General features: G+C 36.9%; 1 protein-coding gene across 7 annotated transcripts in view; it reads right to left on the minus strand.

Moving 5' to 3' along the window:
* camsap2a (calmodulin regulated spectrin-associated protein family, member 2a) overlaps nt 1–25,069 on the minus strand; it is a 46,275-nt gene extending 21,206 nt beyond the window's left edge. For 3 of the 7 annotated variants that reach the window (XM_067416045.1, XM_067416041.1, XM_067416039.1), the window contains exons 1-4: nt 24,478–25,069; nt 14,496–14,755; nt 1,141–1,302; nt 136–219 (exon numbers count right to left, since the gene is read on the minus strand). In XM_067416045.1, coding sequence (XP_067272146.1) covers nt 136–219; nt 1,141–1,302; nt 14,496–14,755; nt 24,478–24,616 — 645 coding nt within the window. In that variant the 5' untranslated portion in view covers nt 24,617–25,069. The remainder of the gene's footprint in view (nt 1–135; nt 220–1,140; nt 1,303–14,495; nt 14,756–24,477) is intronic. The other 4 variants (XM_067416044.1, XM_067416040.1, XM_067416042.1 and 1 more) reach the window with 2 other exon arrangements.

Raw genomic sequence — 25,069 nt, forward strand, 5'->3', positions numbered from 1 at the left:
AGCACATTTCGGAGACGTACAAGTGCTCATTATGACAAAAATCCATCTTTATCTCTGGCACTTTTTGTATCTTCCTCCTACGGATGAAAGTGGCATGAATCATCGCTGTTTTTGTAGCTAGCAAAGGACACTTACCTTTGGATTCTCAACAGGCTCTGCGTTCTGCGCCTCCATCCTCCTTTGCTCCTGACTTATGATTTCCTTTAAGTATTCATTCACCTTGAAAATAAATAAAACAAGGTTTTTGAGCTTCTATATATTAGTCTGTACAAGTAAAAAAATAATAATAAACGGAAAATAAATGTGTTAAATTATTGAAATATTAACCTAAAATATTAGTGTACTTCAAGTAAATAATTATTATATTATATTATATTATATTATATTATATTATATTATATTATATTATATTAAAATACATTATTGTCAAATTATTGAAATATTAACTTAAAATCTCAGGGTACTTTAAGTGAATATTTATGTATATTATAAAGGTGTTCAGCTGAAAAAAAAAGTTTGGTAATCCCTACATTATTATATTATAATATATTACAATTAATTATTGAAATATAAACTTAAAATCTCTATAATCTATAATCTATATATTATAAAATATTACAATGTAAATTATTAAATAGTAACTTAAAATGTCAGTGTCCTTCAAGTAAATATTTATGTGAACTATAAAGGTGTTCAGCTTACAAAAAGTTTGGGAATCCCTATATTATTCCTATATTAACTTTATATTATATTATATTATATTATATTATATTATATTATATTATATTATATTATATTATATTATTTGTTGATTTGTTGTATATATTCAAATTTTGTATTTTTATGGCAACAGTAATTCAACATTAAAAATCCCTGCAGTCCCTCATTGTTTGCTCATGGTCTGTTTAGCATGTGTGTGTACATTTGTGGTATTGTCTTGATTTAGGCTGCCTGTACAGCTGGTCTTCAAGGGAATGTCCCGTCACCGACACTCAAAGATCCCCTCAGAGATGATACAGGCCAATAAGAAAATATTCAAGCCATGTTATAAGTGCAACAATCCTCTGTCTATATTAAAGGTTTGTATAAGATGACGTCCAGGCACAGTTATGAATAAGTTTGGGACATAGAAAAAAAAACCTTATTCATCCAGCTGGTAACGGCATCCTCCGTGTCATAGGGCACATCTCCGTCTGGGTAATCGGTGGAGTATTGCTGCATGCAGGCCATCACCTTCTCCACACTCACCGTCTCCACTGTGTATGCCATCATCAGCGTGTCAATCATGGCCAGGTGGGCGCTCTGTGAACGATAAATCAATGAAAAGATTGTTATACCCTTTTAAGCTGCTGACACAAGCCTATTCTCCCAAAAATACAGTACATACTGACAATTGTCACTCTTTCAATTGGCAGCTAGTCATTCCTCTCTGGAGTTTGTTGCCCTGGAAACGGCAGCATCCGTCCCCTGTTGCTCGACCCAATTAGAGATAATCTTCCCTGAGATAGGACAGTCGCTCCTGCTCTTGCCTAGTGGCCCATCCACACTCAACATTAGATATATCTTGTACATGACGAGTGAAACTTACAGGTGTGACCTCCCTGAAAATCACTCTTTCTGAAATAGACATGTGGATTCTAAAGTATTCCTTAGTGGAATCCAAAAAATAATTAAAAATCAAAAACTATCAAAATAATTGATAGTGATGTAATGTATAACTCACATAGAAGTAACTTTCGCACACAAGCAGCTTTCTGTTTGTCCGTGCGGCAAATCTATGTGAATCAACTTGAAATCTGCATGGAGATTTCATTCTCACGGAAAATTCCAGATCGTGTGGATTCTGGAAATAACTGTACTTCGCTTGTAAAGATTTGTTGAATAATGGTAACTGTGATCAAAGTTTACGAGTCATTTGTTCGGGAATTAGACTACACTTGTGGCGGTGTATGTTTTTGATTCCGTAAAATGAACTGGTTCAAAAGAGTCAGAATTGGGTTACACTGGTGTATGTTTATGATTCACTAAAATGAACTGGTTCATTAAAGTAATTTATTCAGGGATTGGGTTACACTGGTGGCGTATATGTTTTTGATTCAGTAAAATGAACTGGTTTAAAAGAGTCATTCATTCAGGAATTGGGATACACGGGTGCATGTTTTTGAATCACTAAAACGAATTGGTTCGTTGAAGTAATTCATTCAGGAATTGGGCTACACTGGTGGTGGTGTATGTTTTTGATGCACTAAAATGAATTGGTTTATTAAAGTAATTCATTAAGGAATTGAGTTACACTGGCGCCGTGTATTTTTTGATTCAGTAAAATGAACTGCTTCATATAAGTCATTCATTCAGGATTTGGGCTACACTGGTGAAGGTGTATGTTTTTGATACACTAAAACGAACTGGTTCATAAAAATCGTTTGCTTGGGAATTGGACTCTCTCTTTAGTGCTGTAGATTCAGTCCTCTTTGGCAGAAGAATGCACTTGCGAGAAATGTTAACATTACATAACCAATGTAAACATGGGATGTGTTCTTCCCCACAGTGTCTAATAACATTTTTGACATTGCCCTCAATTTATCCATTTAAAATAAACAAGCAAAACAACGGATCATCCCTATCACGTTCACCATGTCCTCTGGGTACAAGCAAGTGAAAAATGAACCCCCCATCTCAACCACAAAATCAAATATGTCTGTCTAATTAAAAGCCTTGTGTGCACAGATATGATGAGACACTTAAGGATATTGATTTTGTTTCGCTGAAAGCAAACCTCAGTGAAAGGATTGGTACAGTGGGTAAAAAGTGAATCGGAAAACAATGCAAGAGTTGAGCAGTGAGCAGTGAGCACATCTAATAAACAGTGTTCACGTGACTGTCCTTCCAGCTCACTGACTGATGTTTTTTTAAGCAATCAACCATCATTAATTTGTTAGCTTGCTAAGCATTCCTTAATGCCTGATAAATTGTTATTTTTTTATATTTAATTGGCATTATTTATATTAAATATTTGTTCATTAATTTAACATACTAAATTATATATATATATATATATATATATATATATATATATATATATATATATATATATATATATATATATATGAAGACTTCAAATGCAAAAGCCTCTAAATCCATCTGAAGTTTTTCTTTAAAATAAGCCTTTTTTTAATCAGGCTTCCATGTATAGGTTTCTACCTAAGAACCGGTACTATCTCATTTTTGACCAAAGTGGCTTTTAGAGGCTTTTGCATCTGAACTCTTCATATATATATATATATATATATATATATATATATATATATATATATATATATATATATATATATATATATATATATATATATATATATAATAAAGAGCAAAAATTACAATAAAATAAAAATGTACAGCTTATTTATCATCAAACACGCTGAAAACTCTAAATGCAGATTTTATACATTTCTTAGCACTGCACTTTTTTGCTGCCTGGGAAATGTTCTGACCTTTCACTGTAAATCTGAGCGCTCATTGAGCTGAACAGGTAGTTCAGAATGCCACAGCGCAGCTTTTCTGTCACATTAGATGTGTATAAATGTGGTTAGATGGAAAGATTCACTCTGATGGATCCCAGTGACACTGAGTTATGCTGTTCAGTCAGCGATTTTTCTCACTTGAGTGGGTCTGATTTCCTCTCCGCATGAGCTGTGACTCCCACGTCTCATCACAGGAAAAAACTAAACAGAGAAGACGATTTGTTGCATAAGAGCTGGGCTTCTCGTTTAAGCTGATTACGCTTATAAATACTTTATTAAAAAAATACCAATTAAACTGTTTGAATGGGTGTTAATGGTCAGATTTTATCTTTTGGCTTGAGATAAAGTCTAGCTTCAAAACAGAGATCAATAGCTCAATGGTTTATTTATTTGTGGGGTTTTTATGGAGGACAGCAAGATGGAGAATGATATCGACAGATCTTGCAGAATAGATTACCTGTGTTTCTTGTGTGAGCAAAAGCTCAATGTCTGAAGTAACATTAATTTACCCATAAAATGTTTTCTTCTGTCTTTATTATAATTTCCCACAAAAAGTATTTTAAAATCATGCATTTATAATCATGTTCCCATTGAAGAGCTAAAACAAATGCATACCACAAATACAAAAATAGGCTGTTATATAATGCCAAACCCATGTGTCCACAAGAGCAACTTTTTCATATTTATCTGTCCTTGTAGAAAGGAGAAACTATCCTGTAATGAATTTCTCATAAAGCACTGCCCCTTGTTTCCACACCCAGCAGTCACTGCTCTTCACGGCATCACGACTGCACACAAAAATACCAACATCTGGGTATGGCTGCACGATTAATGGATAATTTAAAATCGTGATGCAATTATCTTAACTCAAAGGCAACAATTTAATTGAAAAAGGTATATCCTAATCCTATATATATAAAGTACAGTATATATAGTGAAATTTCCTCATTACTAAATATTCCACGGTCAACTGTTAGAGGTATTTAACAAAGTAGAAGCAATTGGGAACAACAGCAACTCTAAAATCACAAAGTGGGGTCAGCGCATGCTGAGGCCCAGAGTACACAGAAGCCGCCAACTTTCTGCAGAGTCAATAGCTATAGACCTCCAAACTTCGTGTGGCCTTCAGATTAGCTCAAGAACAGTGCGTAGAGAGCTTCATGGAATGGGTTTTCATGGCCGAGCAGCTGCATCCAAACCTTACATCCCCAAGTGCAATGCAAAGCGTCGGATGCAGTGATGTAAAGCCCACCGCCACTGGACCCTAGAGCAGTGAGACGTGTTCTTAGGAGTGATGAATAACGCTTCTCTGTCTGGCAATCCGATGGATGACTCTGGGTTTGGCGGTTGGCAGGAGAACAGTACTTGCCTGACTGCATTGTGCCAAGCATAAAGTTTATTTGAGGGGAGATTATGGTGTGGTTTTTTTTTAGGGGTTAGGCTTGGCCCCTTAGTTCCAGAGAAAGGAATGCTTAATGCTTCAGCATACCAAGACATTTTGGACAATTTCATTGTTGGCCCCTTCCTGTTCCAACATGACTGTGCACCACTGCACAACTCAAGGTACATAAAGGCATGGATGAGTGAGTTTGGTGTGGAGCTTGACCGACCTGCACAGTCCTGACCTCAACCAGATAGAAAACCTTTGGTATTTAGAGTGGAGGCTTTGGGCCAGACCTTCTCATCTAACACCAGTGCCTGAGCTCACAAATTCGCTTCTAGAAGAATGGTCAAAAATTCCCATAAACACACTCCTAAACCTTATGGAAAGCCTTCCCAGAAGAATTTAAGATGTAGTAGCCGCAAAGGGTTAATTCAAGGAAACAAACTCGTCTTTGGCCTAAATTTAAGGCTAGACAATGCTGATGAGACATACCAGCCGTGACCGCTAAAAAACAGCATTTACACGTTAGAAACGGCCCTTTGTAAACAGGCTTTTGTTGGAGTCGAGCTGAAAACATTCTCCTCTGGGGCTCCCTCGCCACTCCAAGATAGCCTGAGAACTAAATCAACTGCACAAAACCACATTTCTTCCTTTCGAGGGGACCTATTGAAACACCTTCCTAGATGTTCTCATTTGAGCGAAACCAAAAGGCACATACAATGTTGCAAACATTTAATATTTAAGGTAAGAGAAAGTGATTTCCTGTCGTGTCGAGGTACGTTTCATCTGCTGAGTCTGACTGGTGGAGAGAAAAACATCACAGCAGCCAGCCAAGAATGACACAAGCTAAGCAAAAAGACTGAATAATGCTGATACGGCTTTGTGCAACCTTTCCTTTTAATCCTCAATTTGAAGATTACTTTTACCTTGGATTTTTGGATTTAAATTGCACTTTGCACTAATGGATCCACCTTGTAAGCATGCTGCCTCCCTCCTTTAGCATTGCTATGGCAACAGAGCATGTGTGAACAGCAGGGACGGGAAAGCGTGAGGTCGGCGTGCAGAGCTACAGCATTCATTCAACCTGACCATGACTGTTTGTGATTATGATGCACCGCCACTAGGATTTGATTGACAAGTTTGTCTGGCTGTTGTATGAGGATTAATATGGGAATATCGACATGAAGATTTGAGAATGAACTGGAGCTGGAACTGTTAAATAGTATAGTGTCATGTAACAGTTAGTTCGAATTTGAGAAGAATCTCAAAAAGTGGGAAATACCCAATCAGCATGCTAGGAACCTTCATCAGCACAAGTCAAAAGATTGCACAGAATTTACTCAATCAAAGACAATTTAAATACTTACAAGAAGTAAATGAATAGTTCTCCCGAAAAAGAAAATTAGGCATCACTTACGAGGGATGCTCCGATCAATCGGCCACAGATCGGTATCGGCCGATAATCACATTCTATGACTCCATCGGTATAATGGAGAACTAAATTTGGCCGATCTCACAACCAATCACAATTTATTGACTTAAACCGTAAAAAAGTCACCGCCGATGAGCGTGCAAACAGTATACAGATGAGGCTATTGGGCCATGTTTCATTTTGCAACTTTGCAAAAACATTTTTAAAACATATTATTTATTATTATATTATATCACATATCTTTATTTATATATATTTATATAGAATTTTTTTTTAAAAAAAAGCAGGAAATACCCAATCACCATGTGTGCCATGGGAGCCTGCGACAGTATAGTAACAATATTCTTGAATTAAATCTAAATACTTACAAGGATCTAATAACGAAAAGTAAAGGAATAGTTCACCCAAAAGTTTAAATTCATTTTAATTTTACTCTCTATCAAGTATACAAATATAACATTTAATATTATATTATATAATAAGAATAATAAGAATAACTTTTTTGTGTTAAAGATTTACAAAAAATATATGAGAATATAAAACATGAATCCATTTTCCAATCGTGTTTTTGTCTTACCCTGCATCATTATGGTACACTTATAATAAGTGTTTATATTGGGACTATTTCAGGCCAGACTGGTAAGTACCGCTGCAGAGGAGCACAGTCCCTGCGTGATCCGCCGTAGACATAAACACAGAGAAGTAGCTCCGGCTGCAATGTTCTTCCGCAAGATGCATGCAGCTCTGTTTATTAACCACTATAGCGCAAAAAAATTACGGACCGCAGCTTTAATTAAGAAGAATATAAAAAAGCGTGGGAACAGGAAATACCTAATCACCATGTGTGCCTTGGGAGCCTGCATTAGTATAGTAACAATTATTGCACAAAATACTTAAAGGGGTACTTCAGCGCTGGGAAGATGAATCTGTATTTAAACTGGGTCATCAATGTAGTAGAAATGTGAAATTATTTTTTAATTTGGTACCTTCTAGACTGAGAAAAGACAGAAAATGTATTTTGTCTCATAGGGATGAAAGACTACAATTCCCAGAATGCTTCACTGCCCTGTGAGGCCATTCCCAAAGCCACCTACTGGATATCTGTGACTAAGTTAGAGAAGACACTACAATTAAAAATTGAACGTGTCTGTTCAATATAATGAGTGAGTCACCGCGCTAGTATCACAGCACTGAGCACTAACTGCAGGAGTCAGATAAATGAACTGATGAGCTGAGGTAATCGCGACTACACTCGTGGCATACATTCACAACACAAGTTCAGCCTGGCGCGTTTCAGTTCATGCCTTTGCAAGCTTAAAGGGGGGGGGGGGGGGGGGACACTCAGTTTCAGTCAATCTCATGTCAATCTTGAGTACCTATAGAGTAGTATTGCATCCTTCATATCTCCGAAAAGTCTTTAGTTTTATTATATTTATAAAAGAAATATAGGCTGTACCGAGTCTTTCCGGAAAAAACCGAGCGCCTGGAGGCGTATCGTGTGGGCGGAGCTAAAGAATGACGATCGCGAACAAAGCGGTGACGTCCTCAAGCGTGGAGAAACCCATGGCTATCTCAGCTAATACAGATAATGATCCAGAATCAAATCTGAGGCAGAAATAAATTGAACAGGAGAAACGACAACAGCAGGACGTCCGTCTCCGTGGTATGTACTGTATTTAGAGGCCTGTCAACATTTCTGTGTCTTTATTCGCAGTTTATGAGGACATTATTCAGTTTATGGACTATTGTATGCGACTAGACCTTAGCAGTAGCAAGAAAAAAAAAACGGTTTTGCACGTCAGACTAGTATATCCTTATACAGAACAACAATGGAGTAACGTTAGCGCATTTGAATGACGAAGCACGCGATCGTGTCGTTTACTGATGTTTACTCCAGCGACGAGCCAACAGCAGAGAGATTTGAAGCAGTTTTACTCACCGGCTGCTTCCAAAGCAGGACCGAACCTTTATCGCTGGGACCGCTCCGTCAAAAACACACTTCTTTGGTATGATTTGGTGAAGTCCTGACAGCAGTGGCGTGTAAATCGACTTTGAGACGCGACTGAAGCGATGTTGTGAAGCTTCCCGTCATTTCTGCGTTCAAATTGGTTCAAATGCAGCGCTGCCTTCCCGGAATACTGTGCTGAAGCGTTGAAGTCGCTCGACGTCACCCATAGGAATAAAGTGGAGCGTGGCGCTCGACATAAGTCTTCACGGAGGACTGGATCTGCACCTGAGAGACTGTTTACGGCGTGCATTTCCTCTCTCGCTCTAGTCACGCGCGCGCACCCTACCGGGAGAAGAGCCCGTACGGCCCATACAAGGACCTTCCGTTCTATTAACATCAAGCCGACCCATACTCGAAAAAAACTCTCCGAAACCTGTGAGAAACCGGAAGGAGTATTTCTGACACAGAAATACTCTATCAAACGTCCAACATTCGTTTTTGAAACTTTGTCTATGTTTAGGATGGGAATCCAAGTCTTTAACAGTGTAAAAAGCTCAGTATGCATGAAACAGCATTTCAACCCCCCTTTAACTTTCATAGAAATTAATTTGAGAAGTTAAAAGACTTACATTGCTCACCATAGCTCCGTTTAAGTGAGTGCCTGTAGCTGTGAGCTGAGCTCTGAGTGTAATCTCCCATCACCCATGCGCGAGTTCAAAACATGCGGAAATGGCTCCCTCTGCTGGCTGTAGTCATTAGCCTTTGGCCAAACATTCCTCCTATGATGCAAATATCATCAATTTGCATCATAGGAGGAATTTTTCCAGAAATAAAATGCATAAATCTCTTGTCTCAGGGGGATATGAGGGGGGAAAGCACAATCATTTGAATATACTCCAGGGTTTCTACTGATACAAAGCCATATGCTAATCGCTGAAGTAACCCTTTAAATCTAAATACTTACAAGAACCTAATAATAAAAAGTACTGCCTCCATCATGCACTGATGCCAAGAGACATGAAGTAGGTCAAGTGTGCATACTGCGCTGGTTTGTGAATTATGCAGAAGTCTATGTCTCAAATGCACACCTTTAGTTCGGTTCATGCCATGCAGATGTATTTGACATATTAAGTATGAGTTATTGGACTGCTTAAATTCAGATGGGGGGACTTCAGCTACAAGTACGGTAACTAAAGGACTCAAAATGAAATCGCAGCATTGTATTGCTGTTCATTTTTTGTATAACTGGCGAGCAAATTATAAAAGAAAATGTAAAAATGTTCTCAGTGCTGTCACATCCTCGGTTGCCTACTGTGCATGTATGTAAATAACATCCATCCCCGAGGAGCCCTCAGCACTAAATATGACTCTCTCTCATTGTCTGCCAGGGCCAGATATAGCGTCACATCATTGAAAAGGCTGCATACTTGTATCTCTGGTGTTATAATTTGCACTTGTCAAAACATTCATAAGTCTTAATTAAGCACAATTCTTTCTCAGAGTAACGATGCAGGGGTACCGATCTCAATGGACTGAGCATTTTGTACCAACATGAAGATATATCTTATTACACAACATCATATATGATGATATATGAGGTTGTTAACACAGAGGACGTAAGATTACATTGTTTTACAATATATGAAATATTCATTAAATATATACATTAAAATTAACATTTATTTTTCAAATGCATCTACTATTTACACTACAGAACATATAAATTCATAAAATATAAATAAAAAATATAATTAACAATACAATAATTTTTCATATTTCATGATACTTTTACATATTTCATGCCAGTTATATATTTTTAATATATATATATATATATATATATATATATATATATATATATATATATATATATATATATATATATATATATATATATATACAAATATAATATAAATATAATATATCATTTAAATAATTGTATATATTAGAGAATAAAATGAGAATAGAGAATAGAATATGCATATACTTTATTGTATATCTTTAACATAACTTGTAATATTGTATATCAATTAAATATACAATTACAAATGCAATAATTACTCATATTTCATACATATATTTAAAAAATATATTAATGATATAATAAAAATCTTCATGCTGTAGCAGATCAATGTGCACAGTTAAATTACATTAAATCTTGAACACAATGAGTATTATGAAAAAAATGTTCTCACTGTGGCGTGACTATGTGGGTGAGAGTGCGAGCTGCATATGTGTGTGTATGCGTGTATTTTTGAGCGGGTCTATAATGTAGAATGAATGCGGGGTTGTGTGTGGGTGGGCGGCAGCTGCAGTAGCAAATACGATTCTTCAGTAGAGACTAGAGAGAGAGAGAGAGAGAAAGCAGTAAAGACATTTTTCCATACAAGATTTTCCTTGTACTTATTTTTGAACTAAAGTGTTAGATTTTCAAAACTTTCTACACAGACCACTAAGCCCATGTGCAAACTAAAAATGTCACAATTTTAATATCAGAGATGTAAACACACCTATCACCGACCAATCACGACACACGTCATTTACATATATTAAATGTAGAAGTCTTAAAGGTACAGTAGCCAAAATGCTGTTCAATTAGAAGATGGAAAATTGTCATGTGAAACTACACCATGGCTGTTTTAAAGGGTTATTTCACCCAAAAAAGAAAATGGAGTCATTAATTACTCACCCTCAAACAAACCTCATTGGTTCTTACTGAAGCTTGAACGTACTAAGGAACACATGAGAATGAACATCATTGGTTCTTGAGGAAGCTCAAACGTGCTGCATAACACACAAGAATGAACCTCATTGGTTCACACACAATCAATTTGTCTCTTCAGAATTTGTGACGTTTATGAACGTTTAGAAGCATACTTAAAATGGTAGTTACGTAGCTGTCAATGGAGGGACAGAAATCTCTCTCTTTTTGGGATATCTAACCCTTTTAACCCTTACATTGTAATAAATTCAGTTTATTATAAAGCTCTTTTACATTCAAGAACATTTCAATGCACAAACAGATGAAACTCTTATCACCTCACAAAACTGACAGGATTTGCCTCTCACATCCAAAATAGAAGCCCCGCTGAATTATTGATGGTAAACCGCCGCAGTCGTTCAACTGGTGCAGTCAAACCTTAATAATGTGTGTGGAAGTTTCAGCAAAACAGCAGGACTCTGTCATCAAAACCAAAGCGGCAGCCTATCACCTTCATCCCAAAAAGAACAGAGGAGATAAGCTAAGCAAACTGCCTCTCATTTTTAGTGAATAAATATATCAGTACATAAAAGATAACCACTAACTGATATATTGAACTATCAGTGTGCTAAATGTATGCAAATTTAATCAACATAAGAACAACAATAATCATATTATTCATGCACCAAAATTTCACCATAGAAAGTATTTTGGACAAAACAGCAAAAATAATAAAATAAAATAAAACATTTTCATGGCAATCATTTCTAAAAGAACTTTACTAAGACGTTATTTCCCAAATTAAAACTTTGGTTTCGATGTTTCTGTAAAAAATATAAATATTGTTTTTATAAATATATAATAGTCAAGTCAGGTCAAGTCACATTTATTTATATAGCGCTTTATATAATACAGATTGTTTCAAACTGCTTAACAGTAATAAACAAGAAAATTACAGTGTTCATTTTATAAAATTCACCTGGATAATGGATCATTTCAGCTGTAAATCAGTTCTACAGAAGACAATCGTGTCATTATTCATAATTCAATTTAGTTCATTGTTGTTACTTCAGCTCAATAACTGTCCGTTTCATCAATTATTAAATATCTTTTTATATTAAAATAACATAGAAGATGGATAAATGTTGGCTAATTCCAAAACAAAAATATAAAAAAAACGTTTTACAAATATATTCAAAACTGGTACACTGATCAATTAAAAACACTAATATTGGCCAATACAATCCATAATGCATGTTGTGTGGCTATTTTATTTATACAATTCACAAACCAGACTCAAACCCACTTAATCCACATAATCACCAATTGCCGCGCCGACATAATCTAAGGTTTAACTTCAGGGTTATTAGTTAAAAAGCCAAAATGCAGCTTAGAAACCACGATTTGGTCCTTTACGACACCTCAGTGAGTCTAATTGTGGCAATAATAACTCAACGGAGGCATAAAACATTTCTACAATCAGATTATGATGTAACGACTGCAGTATTTTCTAAAAACGGGACAGCCACAAAGCCACAGCCAAACAACCCACAGCGCGAAGCTAAACAGGTTAAAGTTGAGCACAGGAGGACTGACAGATCTTGTAGTCAAGAAGCTTAGTGCAGCAGAGCTGGTGTAGAACAGCAGACAGATGGATGGCTTTCTGACGCTAATGAGGATTTGTGGCCTCTGAGTTCAAGGTTTGTAGAAGAGATCAAGCAATACAGACCTGAATCAATGCGTTCGGCTACATGCAGAAACAATAGCTCTGGGACTCTAAATTGTAGAGAAATAACTACCAGCAGAGCAATGTGATCATTTAATATAATAAAAATAATCAATTTGTCATGGGGAGCACAGAATATAGTAACTAGCATCATTATTGGCACTATGCAAAATCGGTATTCACGCAGCGAAGAGATTGTTTGCGATGATATATGCTCTGTTGAGGCTGAGGAAGCCAGAGGCACAGCAAACAGCGGCGCGGTAATTAAATATCAACAGGAAGTCACTCACACAACAACAGCACTCTTTATATCTTTAAAGCAGATGCTATGAGCCCGAAATACGTCTTCAATTAAACAATGTGAAAACAGTGACAAGATAAAGGACATAAAACAGAGGGAGAATTATGAGTTGTATATCCAATCCACATTCTGGGCCTTTCAAAAGCTGCTTTTGGGTTAATGGCAACATGAAACAACACATTTTACATCCGTAACGTGCAAGATATACCTGTACCATACTGAATAGTGGCCGATATTTAGAATACCTTGTCATCTATCGCTCACTTAAAGTGTGGCTATCGTTAACTAAAACATTTTAGCTTTTATAAATAATGCTGAAATTAAACTCAAAATATTAATAAATAAAATAATAGTATATAAATAATAATAAAATAACACTAGTAGTAACACAATTTAGTAGTGTTTTCTGAAACCTTCAGAAATCCTTCCCTTCCCGAAACTCATCGGAGTGGTCCATGAGTGCGAGTTTTAGCAGGCAACCTTGCCAAAATAACACACATTTTACCCCCCAAACGCCATTTTTCCCGGAGATCCCCCCCAGAGAAGCTATTGTTTAGGGCTAGTAGTTGGCGGGTTTTGCTGTAAAAACTTGGCAACCCTGTCTGCACGCACGCTGGAATAAACGATCTTTGCCGATGTTGTAAAAAAATAAAATAATTTAATGATACACAGAGTACTTACCAACACCATCATCATTTCTGAGAGAAATAGTGAAGGTGAATGCATATACAAACAAGCTCTCCGTTCAGGATTCGAAAAAAATATAACCCAAGCCTCTTTGATGACGTGCATGATTACGTTACTGTTGATCATCTGTCCGTCATCGTCTAAAGCCCTGATGATTTTATTGGTCCGAACAATTTTTGTTCGGAGATAATTACTCCCCTATGGATCGAGGCCAGACCAAACCGCCCGACCTAACCTTCAAATCAAGGCTAATAAAGCCATAGAGTCATGAAATATCATGTTATAATGTTTTTCTTTCTTCCACAAAAGGCAAAGGTCGGCAAAAGCACCCAATGTAAGATATTTTGAGCTGAATTAAAAGGGTTATGTATGATATTTTGAGTTATTTTGAACTCAACATTGCATAGAATTAATTTTAATATCGGTTATTTATCAGTTAATAATGAATGGCCTTATTGGTATCAGCCAGAATTTTAATACTGGTGGGGTGGGGAGGGGCCCATCTAGAGGTGCACTGATATTAAAATTCTGGCTGATACTAATAAGGCCTAAAAGGAAAGGTGTGTTTGACAAATGTGGTGTCAAATTGGGTGTGCATATTGACTAACCACAGTTTGTTTTAATATGGGATTTATCTGAAATAGACACCAGTCAGATATGTAACACATTTAGAACCACATTCGAAAGTGGCCCGGATTAACGCATATTTTGCTATTTACACATAACATTCTAGATCCATCTGTACCAAATGTCAGAAGAAAAAAAATCAGAGCATGTAAATGGATAGGGTTTTCTCACCATTTGAATGGGTTTCTTTTGCAGGTCTCTCTCGGTCACTAGTCTCTCCTGGTCGGTGACGTACAGGCCCTTCTGAGCCAGAGCCTGGATGACGGCGTCGTGACCCAGCAGAGGTTTGACGGCGTCACTCTTCAGAATCAAACTTCCTGCTCGGCAGTACAGCTCAGCCGACAGCAGTAGGCCAGCCACCGGAGGCTTCAGGTGCTCCTGCTCGTACTGGTCCCTGTAGAAGGGCTCGCTCAGGTCTTCTGGAACATTGTCTGCAGGATGAAAGAACGACAGTTAGTGTTACATTGCTGCCATCTAACGGTCCTGATATACTCACGGCGAAGTTCTTTTAAATTGTTTCGCTTAGGGGTAAAAAGTAGTTCGAAATACATGGCCAGCAGTGTATAGTTACTAAACGTCCCAAGACTGCTGAGAGTGAGGTTTAGATAAATATGTAAATATGAGCTGCTTGATTTCCTCTCAAATAATCATACAGCTAAAATGACAGAGGTGTGAAAAAACAGCAGTTAAGAAAACATCTGATTACAGATACATGGATATGGAAAGGTGTTTACCAGCCGGAGCAAACTTTTTTTATGGAAAGTTTGCTTTGACAAGCTGTTTCAAACTCCGTTTTGGGCTGATTTTGTTGTGATCACACCAGTTCATTCTTAGATTTCACTTAAAGTTTGTCAGGGCCTTAATGCTCACTTAAAGTTTGTCTGATGACAATGATATTATTATTATAGTCTAAGGTTCAGCATATCTCAAAATGAACATCCATTTTAATACTGTACATTACAATGAACGTTGTGATGCCACAATTCCCTTGTAGCATTTAGAAAAAAATGTTTTTGTCCATAACATAAACAGAATTAATGGTTCTGACACATCAGCATTGGTATTTAAACCTAAACACATAATTCATCATATTAATCAGTCAGTGCCTCCAGTTTTTCATGATTCCGCGATTATAAAACAACACAAAATCAAAAATGTTCTGCCTTACTAGCCAGATAACCGAAAAATAATAGTAAAATGCAGAAGTTTTGACAATTTTTTGTAAAGAAACATGCATGAATGAGAAAATAAGGAACAAAAAAAGTATAGATTTGATTTTTAACACTTACGGGTTCTACGTCAGCACGCCAGCTCATTATTGGCCGATGAAGTGAGCACAACGATGCACGGGTGTAACGCTGATGCAGGAGCTGGCCAATACAGAGCCGGCCTTCTGACGTAGAACCCGGAAGCGGTATAAAAAGTGAACTAACCCTTTAAACCTAAATACACAATAATCATCTTATTAATCAGTCCCTTCAGTTGTTCAGGATTCCACAAAATCGACATATTTTTGGCCATTTAACTGCTAAATAAATCACAAAAAGCACAGTACTACTTGATTATTGACACATTTGTTTAATAAAGAAACATTCATGGAAGAAAATCTAAATCGCTACTAGCTTCTTTGTTCTTATTTTTAATAACAAAAACAAAATGTTTTATACGTTTTGTATACAAATTTGGTAATGCGAAAAATAAAACAAGCGTTCTGCATTTTGATATTCTTTTCTGACACGTATGACTATATGTACAGCTGGCTACCATCATAAATATGGTACATTTGGTATGATAATTATAAAAACCCTGCAAATTTTCCACAAAACTTTGCAAATTACTGCCACAATTTCACATTTTGATTGCAAAAATCACAATAAAATATGGTAAAATCGATTAATATTACTTCACCTTCATTCTTAGCAGACAGCTGAATCGGTGAGAATTTTTTCTGAATTTCTAATATCAAAGCACTTTTTTATCTTCTGGACAGCTAAACATAGCTAAAACTCGGCTTGGTGTTTTCCGATCCTCAGTGCAAGAGTAATTTACTCTCACCCGGGAAGATGAGGAAAAGGAGAAAGCCCTTAAAGGAAGCGAGACGGTGTCTACCACACAACTACAATATCAAAAATATCATTATCACGAGTTAACACGCTGACAGAATAAATGGGTTCACAGATCCGAATGAGGTCACCGTATCCATGGAGAACCGGGATGTTTAGCTATTTATGGAGACGGGTGAGAGTTTGAGAGAACACTTGCGCCCTTATTACCTGCACATGGTTTCAATTTTCTGCATTAAACCTGATTGTGGTAATGATAAATCAGATTTGAACCACTCTGTATGAGTGAATGTCTTCATTTGAGACAAGAACAATACATGAAAATGGAAAGTACCTTAAATGTTTTCACGAAAGGTTTCAACAGATCAAACATTTCACTGATGGTATCAGAGCCATAAGGCGTTGACAATGTAAGGCAAAAATATGAGTGCCGGACCGGGGTTGCCATGGCAACAATAGGGCGGCTGATCGATTCCCCTGCCATACGTATGTAGCCAGGAGCTCCTCACGAGCCTCATCAAAGACAGACGGAGAAACACAGAAGGGAGAGAGGAACTGCACAGGTGTTTAGATTCAGTACTTTAAAGATGAACAATACATAGAATAATCATGATCGATACACAATGATTTAGCTGGAAATATACAATTAAGCAATACTGTAAAATTCCAATGATTTTAATACACTTTGTAAATATTTAATTTGTGAACTCTTTCATAAGTGAATCAGATTCAACGATTCCTTTTTTTAGCGATGCATTCTTTGATGTAATTAAAATGTTTTAAGGGGGGGGGGGGGGGTGAAATGCTGTTTCATGCATACTGAGCTTTTTACACTGTTAAAGACTTGGATTCCCATCCTACACATAGACAAAGTTTCAAAAACTAATGTTGGACGTTTGATGGAGTATTTCTGTGTTAAAAATACTCCTTCCGGTTTCTCACAAGTTTCGGAGAGTTTTTTTCGAGTATGGCTCGGCTTGACGTTAATAGATCGGAAGGTCCTTGTATGGGCTGTACGGGCTCTTCTCCCGGAAGGGTGCGCGCGCGCGTAACTAGAGGGAGAGAGAGGAAATGCACGGCCATAAACACTCTCAGGTGCAGATCCAGTCGATCCAGGCGCTCCACTTTATTCCTATGGGTGACGTCAAGCGACTTCAACGCTTCAGCACAGTATTCCGGGAAGGCAGCGCTGCATTTGAACCGATTTGAACGCAGAAATGACGGGAAACTTCACAACATCGCTTCAGTCGCGTCGCAAAGTGGCTCTCCACCGTTCACTGCTGTCAGGACTTCCAAATCATACCAAGGAAGTGTGTTTTTGACGGAACGGTCCCAGCGATAAAGGTTTGGTCCTGCTTTGAGTAAAACTGCTTCAAATGTCTGTGCTGTTGGCTATCGTCACGTGAGTAAACATCAGTAAACGACACGATCGCATGCTTCGTCATTCAAATGCGCTAACGGTTACTCCATTGTTGTTCTGTATAACGTTACACTAGTCTGATGTGCAAAACCGTTTTGCTTGCTACTGCTAAGATTTAGTCGCATACAATAGTCCATAAACCGAATCATGTCCTCATAAACTGCGAGTAAAGACACACAAATGTTGACAGGCCTCTAAATGCAGTACATACCACGGAGACGGACGTCCTGCTGTTGCTGTTTCTCCTGTTCAATTTATTTCAGCCTCCGAATGATTCTGGATCATATCTGTATTAGCTGAGAATCGATTGCCATGGGTTTCTCCACGCTTGAGGACGTCACCGCTTTGCGCGCTCATCATTCTTTAGCTCCGCCCACTCGATACGCCTCCAGGCGCTCGTTTTTTTCCGGAAAGATTCGGTATAGCCCATATTTTTTTATAAATATAATAAAACTAAAGACTTTTCGGAGATATGAAGGATGCAATACTACTCTATAGGTACTCAAAATTGACTGAAACTGAGTGCCCCCCCCCTTAAGAAAAACATGCTTAAGCAAAAACTGCTGTTTTTTTATGATGTTTTGTTTTTGGCTGCATTTAATCATTATCAAAAAACTTGTGCAAAACTTATTTTACAGTGTTCTTACACATTTTACATGTAGTTACTATAGTAATAATAACCATCAATTATGCAGTTACAAGCAACTAAACCAAACTTTAATCCTAATACTATTTATATAGTAAGTAGTACATGTAGTTAATTATTATTACTTAGTACTTTATTGTATAATTATACTGTAACAAGGACACCTTAAAAATAAAGTGTAACATAAAATATTGTAAAAACATATTATTTTACAATTTTATATAAATACAGCAAGTACACATATAATATAAAGAACTACAGATTTCGAATAATATTTTTTTAATTAAATTTGATTATTTTGCACAAGGCTTGACCTGCAGTCTCTGCTCTAATTCATCCCTAAGGTGTTCTACTATCGGGGTGAGGCAAGTCAACTTCCTCCACATCAAACTCACTCATTCATGTCTTTATGGACCTTGCTTTGTGCTCTGGTGCGCACAGTCAAGTTGGAACAATAAGGGGCCATTCCCCAAGTGTTCCCACAAAGCTGGGAGCATCAAATTATCCAAAATATATTGGTAAGCTGAAGCATTAAGAGTTCCTTTCCCCAAACTTGGCACAATGCAGTCAGGCAAGTACTGTTCTCCTGCCAACCGCCAAACCCAGAGTCATCCATCGGATTGCCAGACAGAGAAGCGTTATTCGTCACTCCTGAGAACACGTCTCACTGCTCTAGGGTCCAGTGGCGGTGGGCTTTACATCACTGCATCCGACGCTTTGCATTGCACTTGGGGATGTAAGGTTTGGATGCAGCTGCTCGGCCATGAAAACCCATTCCATGAAGCTCTCTACGCACTGTTCTTGAGCTAATCTGAAGGCCACACGAAGTTTGGAGGTCTATAGCTATTGACTCTGCAGAAAGTTGGTGACTTCTGCGCACTGTGAGCCTCAGCATGCGCTGACCCCGCTCTGTGATTTTACATGGCCTACCACTCTGTGGCTGAGTTGCTATTGTTCCCAATTGCTTTCACTTTGTTATAACATCACTAACAGTTGACTGTAGAATATTTGGTAGTAAGGAAATATTTAGTCAATAAATGAATGAATTTATTGCGCAGATGACAACCTATCACTGTCCCATGCTTGAATTCACTGAGCTCCTGAGAGCGACCCATTCTTTCACAAATGTTTGTAGAAGCATCTGCATAGGTGCTTGATTTTATACACCTGTGGCCATGGAAGTGATTAGAACACCTGAATTCAATGATTTGGAGGGGTGTCCCAATACTTTTGGCAATATACAGATCCTTCTGCAAAAAAATAGCATACAAGATAAAAGTTCATTATTTTCCATAATGTAATGATAAAAAATTAACTTTCATATATTTTAGATTCATTGCACACCAACTGAAATATTTCGTAATTTCGACAGTAGAACGTCTTTCCATTTTCCTTTAAAGGGGGGGTGAAATGCTGTTTCATGCATACTGATCTTTTTACACTGTTAAAGACTTGGAATCCCATACTAAACATGGACAAAGTTTCAAAAGTTAAGGTGGACGTTTGATGGGAGTATTTCTTTGTCAAAAATACTACTTCCGGTTAGTCATAAGTTTCGGCAAGTTTTTTGCGATCATGCGTCCCCATTGACGTTAGTGGGGGCGGAATTTCCTTGTATGGGCCTTACGGACAATTCTACCGGAAGCGTGTGAGAGAGAGAGAGGGAGAGAGAGAGAGGGAGAGAGCGAAAGCAACAGGCTATGCCCATCAAAGCGCTCGTAGGCTGCGCTGCACAGGTAATGTGCACAATTAACAATGACATCAAAAAGTGCGTTTTTGGTTGCCAGACCAAGACAGTCCTGCACAGATTCCCCCAAAACCCCGCGGTAAGGCAACAGTGGATGTAATTTGCTTTTCCGGATCAGCAACTGAGTTGCGCGAATGTTTATATCTGTTCACTGCATTTCGGTGCCGACTGTTTCATAAACAAGGCCCAGCTCGACACAGGATTTTCCAATAGCCTAATGCTGAAGGATGGAGCAGTCCCAACGTTAGAACCGCGGGCGGTGAGTTAGACTGCTTCAAATGTCTGTGTCTATGCTCATCAAGTAGCCCAAACATGATCACGTATAGTTACTATATATATTACTATATATAGAAATTGATCAATAGAGCATGCGATGTGTAGTGCGTGTACATTTGTTTAGCTGGCCACTATATGTGTAACTTTATGTTTGTGTATTGTAAAAGCACTCAACAATACACAAAGAGTGGGGAAATATGTTGAACTAAATAAGCACGCTTCTTCATTCAAATGCGCTACTATTCCGTGTCTATCTATGTAAACACTAACTTAACCTGTCTACACAAACCACGCGTAAACACACAAACACACGTGCACAACTGCACTTCCCACATGTACACCTTCAAAGACAAAAATACGACGATATAATTCAAGTATAAATATGTAAATAACACAAGCCGCTAAGCATATTATATAGTTAGTGTATAACTTGTACCACATAGAGACGTCCTGCTCTAGTCGTTTTTGCTGCTGCTCCTGTTCAACTGCAGCCTCTGGGTCTGATTCCGGATCATAGATGTATGGCTGTATCTGATTAAAAGCCATATTTTTATTTTGAATAAAGTTTTTTTCCCGCTGTTAGGGATGACAGCTTTACGACGCACTCGACGCACTCAACACAATAGCAGCGCGCTGCTGCACACGTCATTATTTAGCTCCGCTCACACGACACGCCCCCACCCGCTCGGCTTTTTTCGGAAAGACTCGGAACAGCGCATCTTTCTTATATAATTATAAAAAAAATAAAGACTTTTCGGAGATATGCAGGATGCAATGCTACTCTATAGGTACTCAAGATTGACATGACACTGACTGAAACTGAGTGTTTCACCCCCCCTTTAAAACTTCTATTTTTAGATTTCTAATTTGTGACTGGCAGTATAAATATGGATATTTTTCTTATAAAAATGCATCGCTTTGGTTCAAATGGCCTTTATTAACCCTCTGGAGCCGTATGGATTACTTTTATGATGGATGAATGCACTTTTTTGGGCTAAGGTACCTTAAATCTAAGGCATTCACTCCCATTATGAAGCTTGGAAGAGCCAGGCTATTATTTAATATAACTTCCGATGGTGTTTGTCTGAAAGAAGGAAGTCATAAACACCTAGGATGGCTTGAGGGTGAGTAAATGATGGGATCATTTTCATTTTTGGGTAAACTATTCCTTTAAGCTTTTCCCATTTTTAAGTTTATTTCACACATTCATTTTCCCAAAACCAATGTGCAATCAAGAAAGAATGCATTCATCAGAGAACAGAGTACATGCCATTAAATTACCAATTAATTATCTCCATCTGTCCCAACTGACCAACATGGATCAATGGAAAAGCTTTTATGGACTTTAAGCTGAACACTCTCTGCTCATTCAAACAGCCACTTGTATTTCATTTTAACTAGTCTGGAGGTATCATACATATATTAATTTAAAGCCCTGCTGTATACATTATGCTTTAAATATTACTATTGTGGTCTGAAATGTGTTGATTACATTATTATTTGTATGGAGAAACTGCATTTTATCAGTTTTACTATCATTTGTCCTAAGGTTACACCTCAAGACTAGTCAACAAACGGGTCAATAACACCCTTAAGGCCTGTCAATCAAACTACTGAGCATTTCCATATCCTCACCCTGGAGTTAAATGTCTTGTTCTTTGTTTAAGGTCACTTTAAATCAGAGATGCTAAACAATAACCACTCTGACAGGAAGAGTTGTCATTTGCGTCGTGCATGGGACTGAAGACCTGACTGCGCATTTTAATGAGTGGACCTAAAGGAGACCAGATGGCCATGGTTACATCAGTTAGCCAATCACAACGGGTCTGCAAAATGTTAAACTAAACACAGCTCAAGCACATAAACACGGACGTCAATCTGTCAATCTAGATGTCAAGATTGTTCCGATTTTATTGAACATGAGCATGAAACTTCATTAACTTTTATAAGCATCATATGGTCAAATTCAGCACACAAAGTGACCAACTATGAGCTGACATTCTGTCACAATGTTCACCACAGTTGAACTCTGTGGCTCATGTATCACATTTTGTTTCTTGGTTTATTGATATTCCGACTGACATTTTGATATCAAGTTGCACTGAAAGTTAATCCCCCTGTGAAAAAGAAGTGTGCTTAATTGAATGTGCACTTGTAGTTTACTATAAATCCTAAAAATATACTTTTAATAAACTGTATTTGTGGCAGATAATATAATTTTAATGAAAAGGCCACACTTTAAACATCACACTTCTATGACTGTTAGTATATTTTTAATAATGTCAAATTAAACATTTTATTTTAAAGTACATTTTAAATCATTGTTTTAATACTCTTTTGTTGTAAAAGAAGTGCACTTATTGTTAGGTGTTGACTAACACAAGTACTTTATTATAATTTAACTGTAGTGTGTTATTCAATATTACATTTTAAATTATTATATTTTAAATTAACGAAATTGCAACGTAATCAATAGCAAACGTGTAATTGCAAATATATTTAACCTACTGGTGCTGTTGAGTCATTATTGACTGAATTTTTTTTTACATTTTGGTTTTGATTTTTTTACTTCATCAAAATTGGTAAAGGTTTTGGCTTGCAATGTAAACACACACACACACACACAAATTGCACATTATGGTCCTGGAAAAAAATGTTACCTGCTGTTCACGGTCAAAAATGACCACATTGGAAACGAATGGGAGACAAATTAAGTGGAAATGTTTGGTACTGAACCAAAAAGAATTCTTAATGAAAGCTCATTTTTTGAGATATCAACCTCAAAATTGGAGCAAAACTTTCTCAGTTTTAGAGTAAAACATGTTTTAGTAAATATATATTTTATATACAATTTTAAAATAGTTTCTTTGTGCATTTTTCACAATAAAAACATTAACTTTTTTTAAGTGTCTCCTTTAAAAAAAATACCAAACTTAAGTCTGTGCTCCAAAGCATTCATGATTTACGACAGTTTAATTTGGAAATTTCATTTTCAGGTCCATAAGAGGTAATAACTATTCCACAAATATAATTTAGTAGCATAAAATCCCATACAACATAGTAAATAGAAAACATATCAAACTAATATAGTACATTAATTTCCTTAAAATAAAACAAATCTGTTATTTTTGATTGGCACTCAAGCAAATCGAAATGGCATACAATTCACAACAGAAATAACATTTTAGTTACTTAAATTCTTGTCTGTACATTCAGCAGTACACTTTATATTTCAAAGAACTATATTTTAAAAGACAAATAAGTATTTATGACATTTTACAAATAAAGATGTACTTAATTATTTCCTAAGTGGGTAAAAAAACAGCTAATTGCATGTAATATAAATTTAAACTATAACACATTTTCATTTAATTACAAATAACATTCATTCAAGTGTCCGGAAACAGTTCAGTTTGCACTTATTTATACTCTTTTAGAATGTGTTCAGTAATAATTACTCTTTTTAAAAGTTTAAAAGTCTTTTTCACAAGGGTTTGTTTGAGTTTTCAGATAATAAAGGCCATCACATGACCATGACTTATATCTATACAAACCAAAATATTGTATGTGTTGTATCATGTTTAATAATGATTAATAATGACAAGAATGACTTAACAGTTACAATTATATTCCATGATATTTACAAGATACTACCATGGCAGAACTTGTTTTGTTAGTGTTGGGTAACATTACCCAACTACGCCATTATATAATGTATACAATTAATAAACAGCTATTTATGAAACAGTTTGAAATTATACATACCAAAAATGTTGATTATTAACATTATGTAACATAATAGGCTAATACAAAATCCTGTCAGACTCACTCCATGAGTAAAATGCAATCATTAACATTTCGAGTATTACATTATAACATGCATTCATAGATTGAAAATATGGTTCTATTTCAGTTTGATATCAAATGCATTCAAAGCAACACATTGGCAACCAAATCAAGAGACAAAGATGATGGTGGAGAAAGAGAAGCACGCCACCTACCTGTACCAAAGGCTTTGGCCACCAGCCATGTGAGACTTGCTCTGATTTTAGCTCTATTAAAATCATAATGATCAAAAGACTTGATGGCAGGAACAATGAAAGTCTTTCTCGGATCCCTGGAGTCGGTCAGATCTCCCATATTCACAGCTGCAGTGTCACATCCAGCACTTACAACGATGACATCTCTCCGAAGGAATTCAATGCATCAAATCGTACTTTATGCTTTTTATTTCTCACATGTATATCAGATTTTGTAACATACATGTGTCATATAGTTGTTCAAACACTCGGTTGGGCTTATTTTCACATCAAATTCGCGCCGATCCGGTAATAAAAGTGGGGTTCTGCCCATACAGCTTCATCCATTCTGGTACCCCATTTGAATTCGGCTGTTTTTCTTCTTAATAATCCCTCATGTTCCGATTTAGAAGAGGTGGGCAAGGTGTCGCTATCTAAAAAGTCTTTGTCTTCTTTAGGACCTCGCCATTCTCTGGCCACATATTCCCATCTGGATATTTACGGTTATTCTCCCTCTATTCATCTAGCGTCCTGCGGTCTCCCTGCAGCAGTGTGTGAGACTGAGCCGTCTGCG

The sequence above is a fragment of the Pseudorasbora parva genome, chromosome 14 (assembly GCF_024679245.1).
Source record: "Pseudorasbora parva isolate DD20220531a chromosome 14, ASM2467924v1, whole genome shotgun sequence".
NCBI lineage: Eukaryota > Metazoa > Chordata > Actinopteri > Cypriniformes > Gobionidae > Pseudorasbora > Pseudorasbora parva.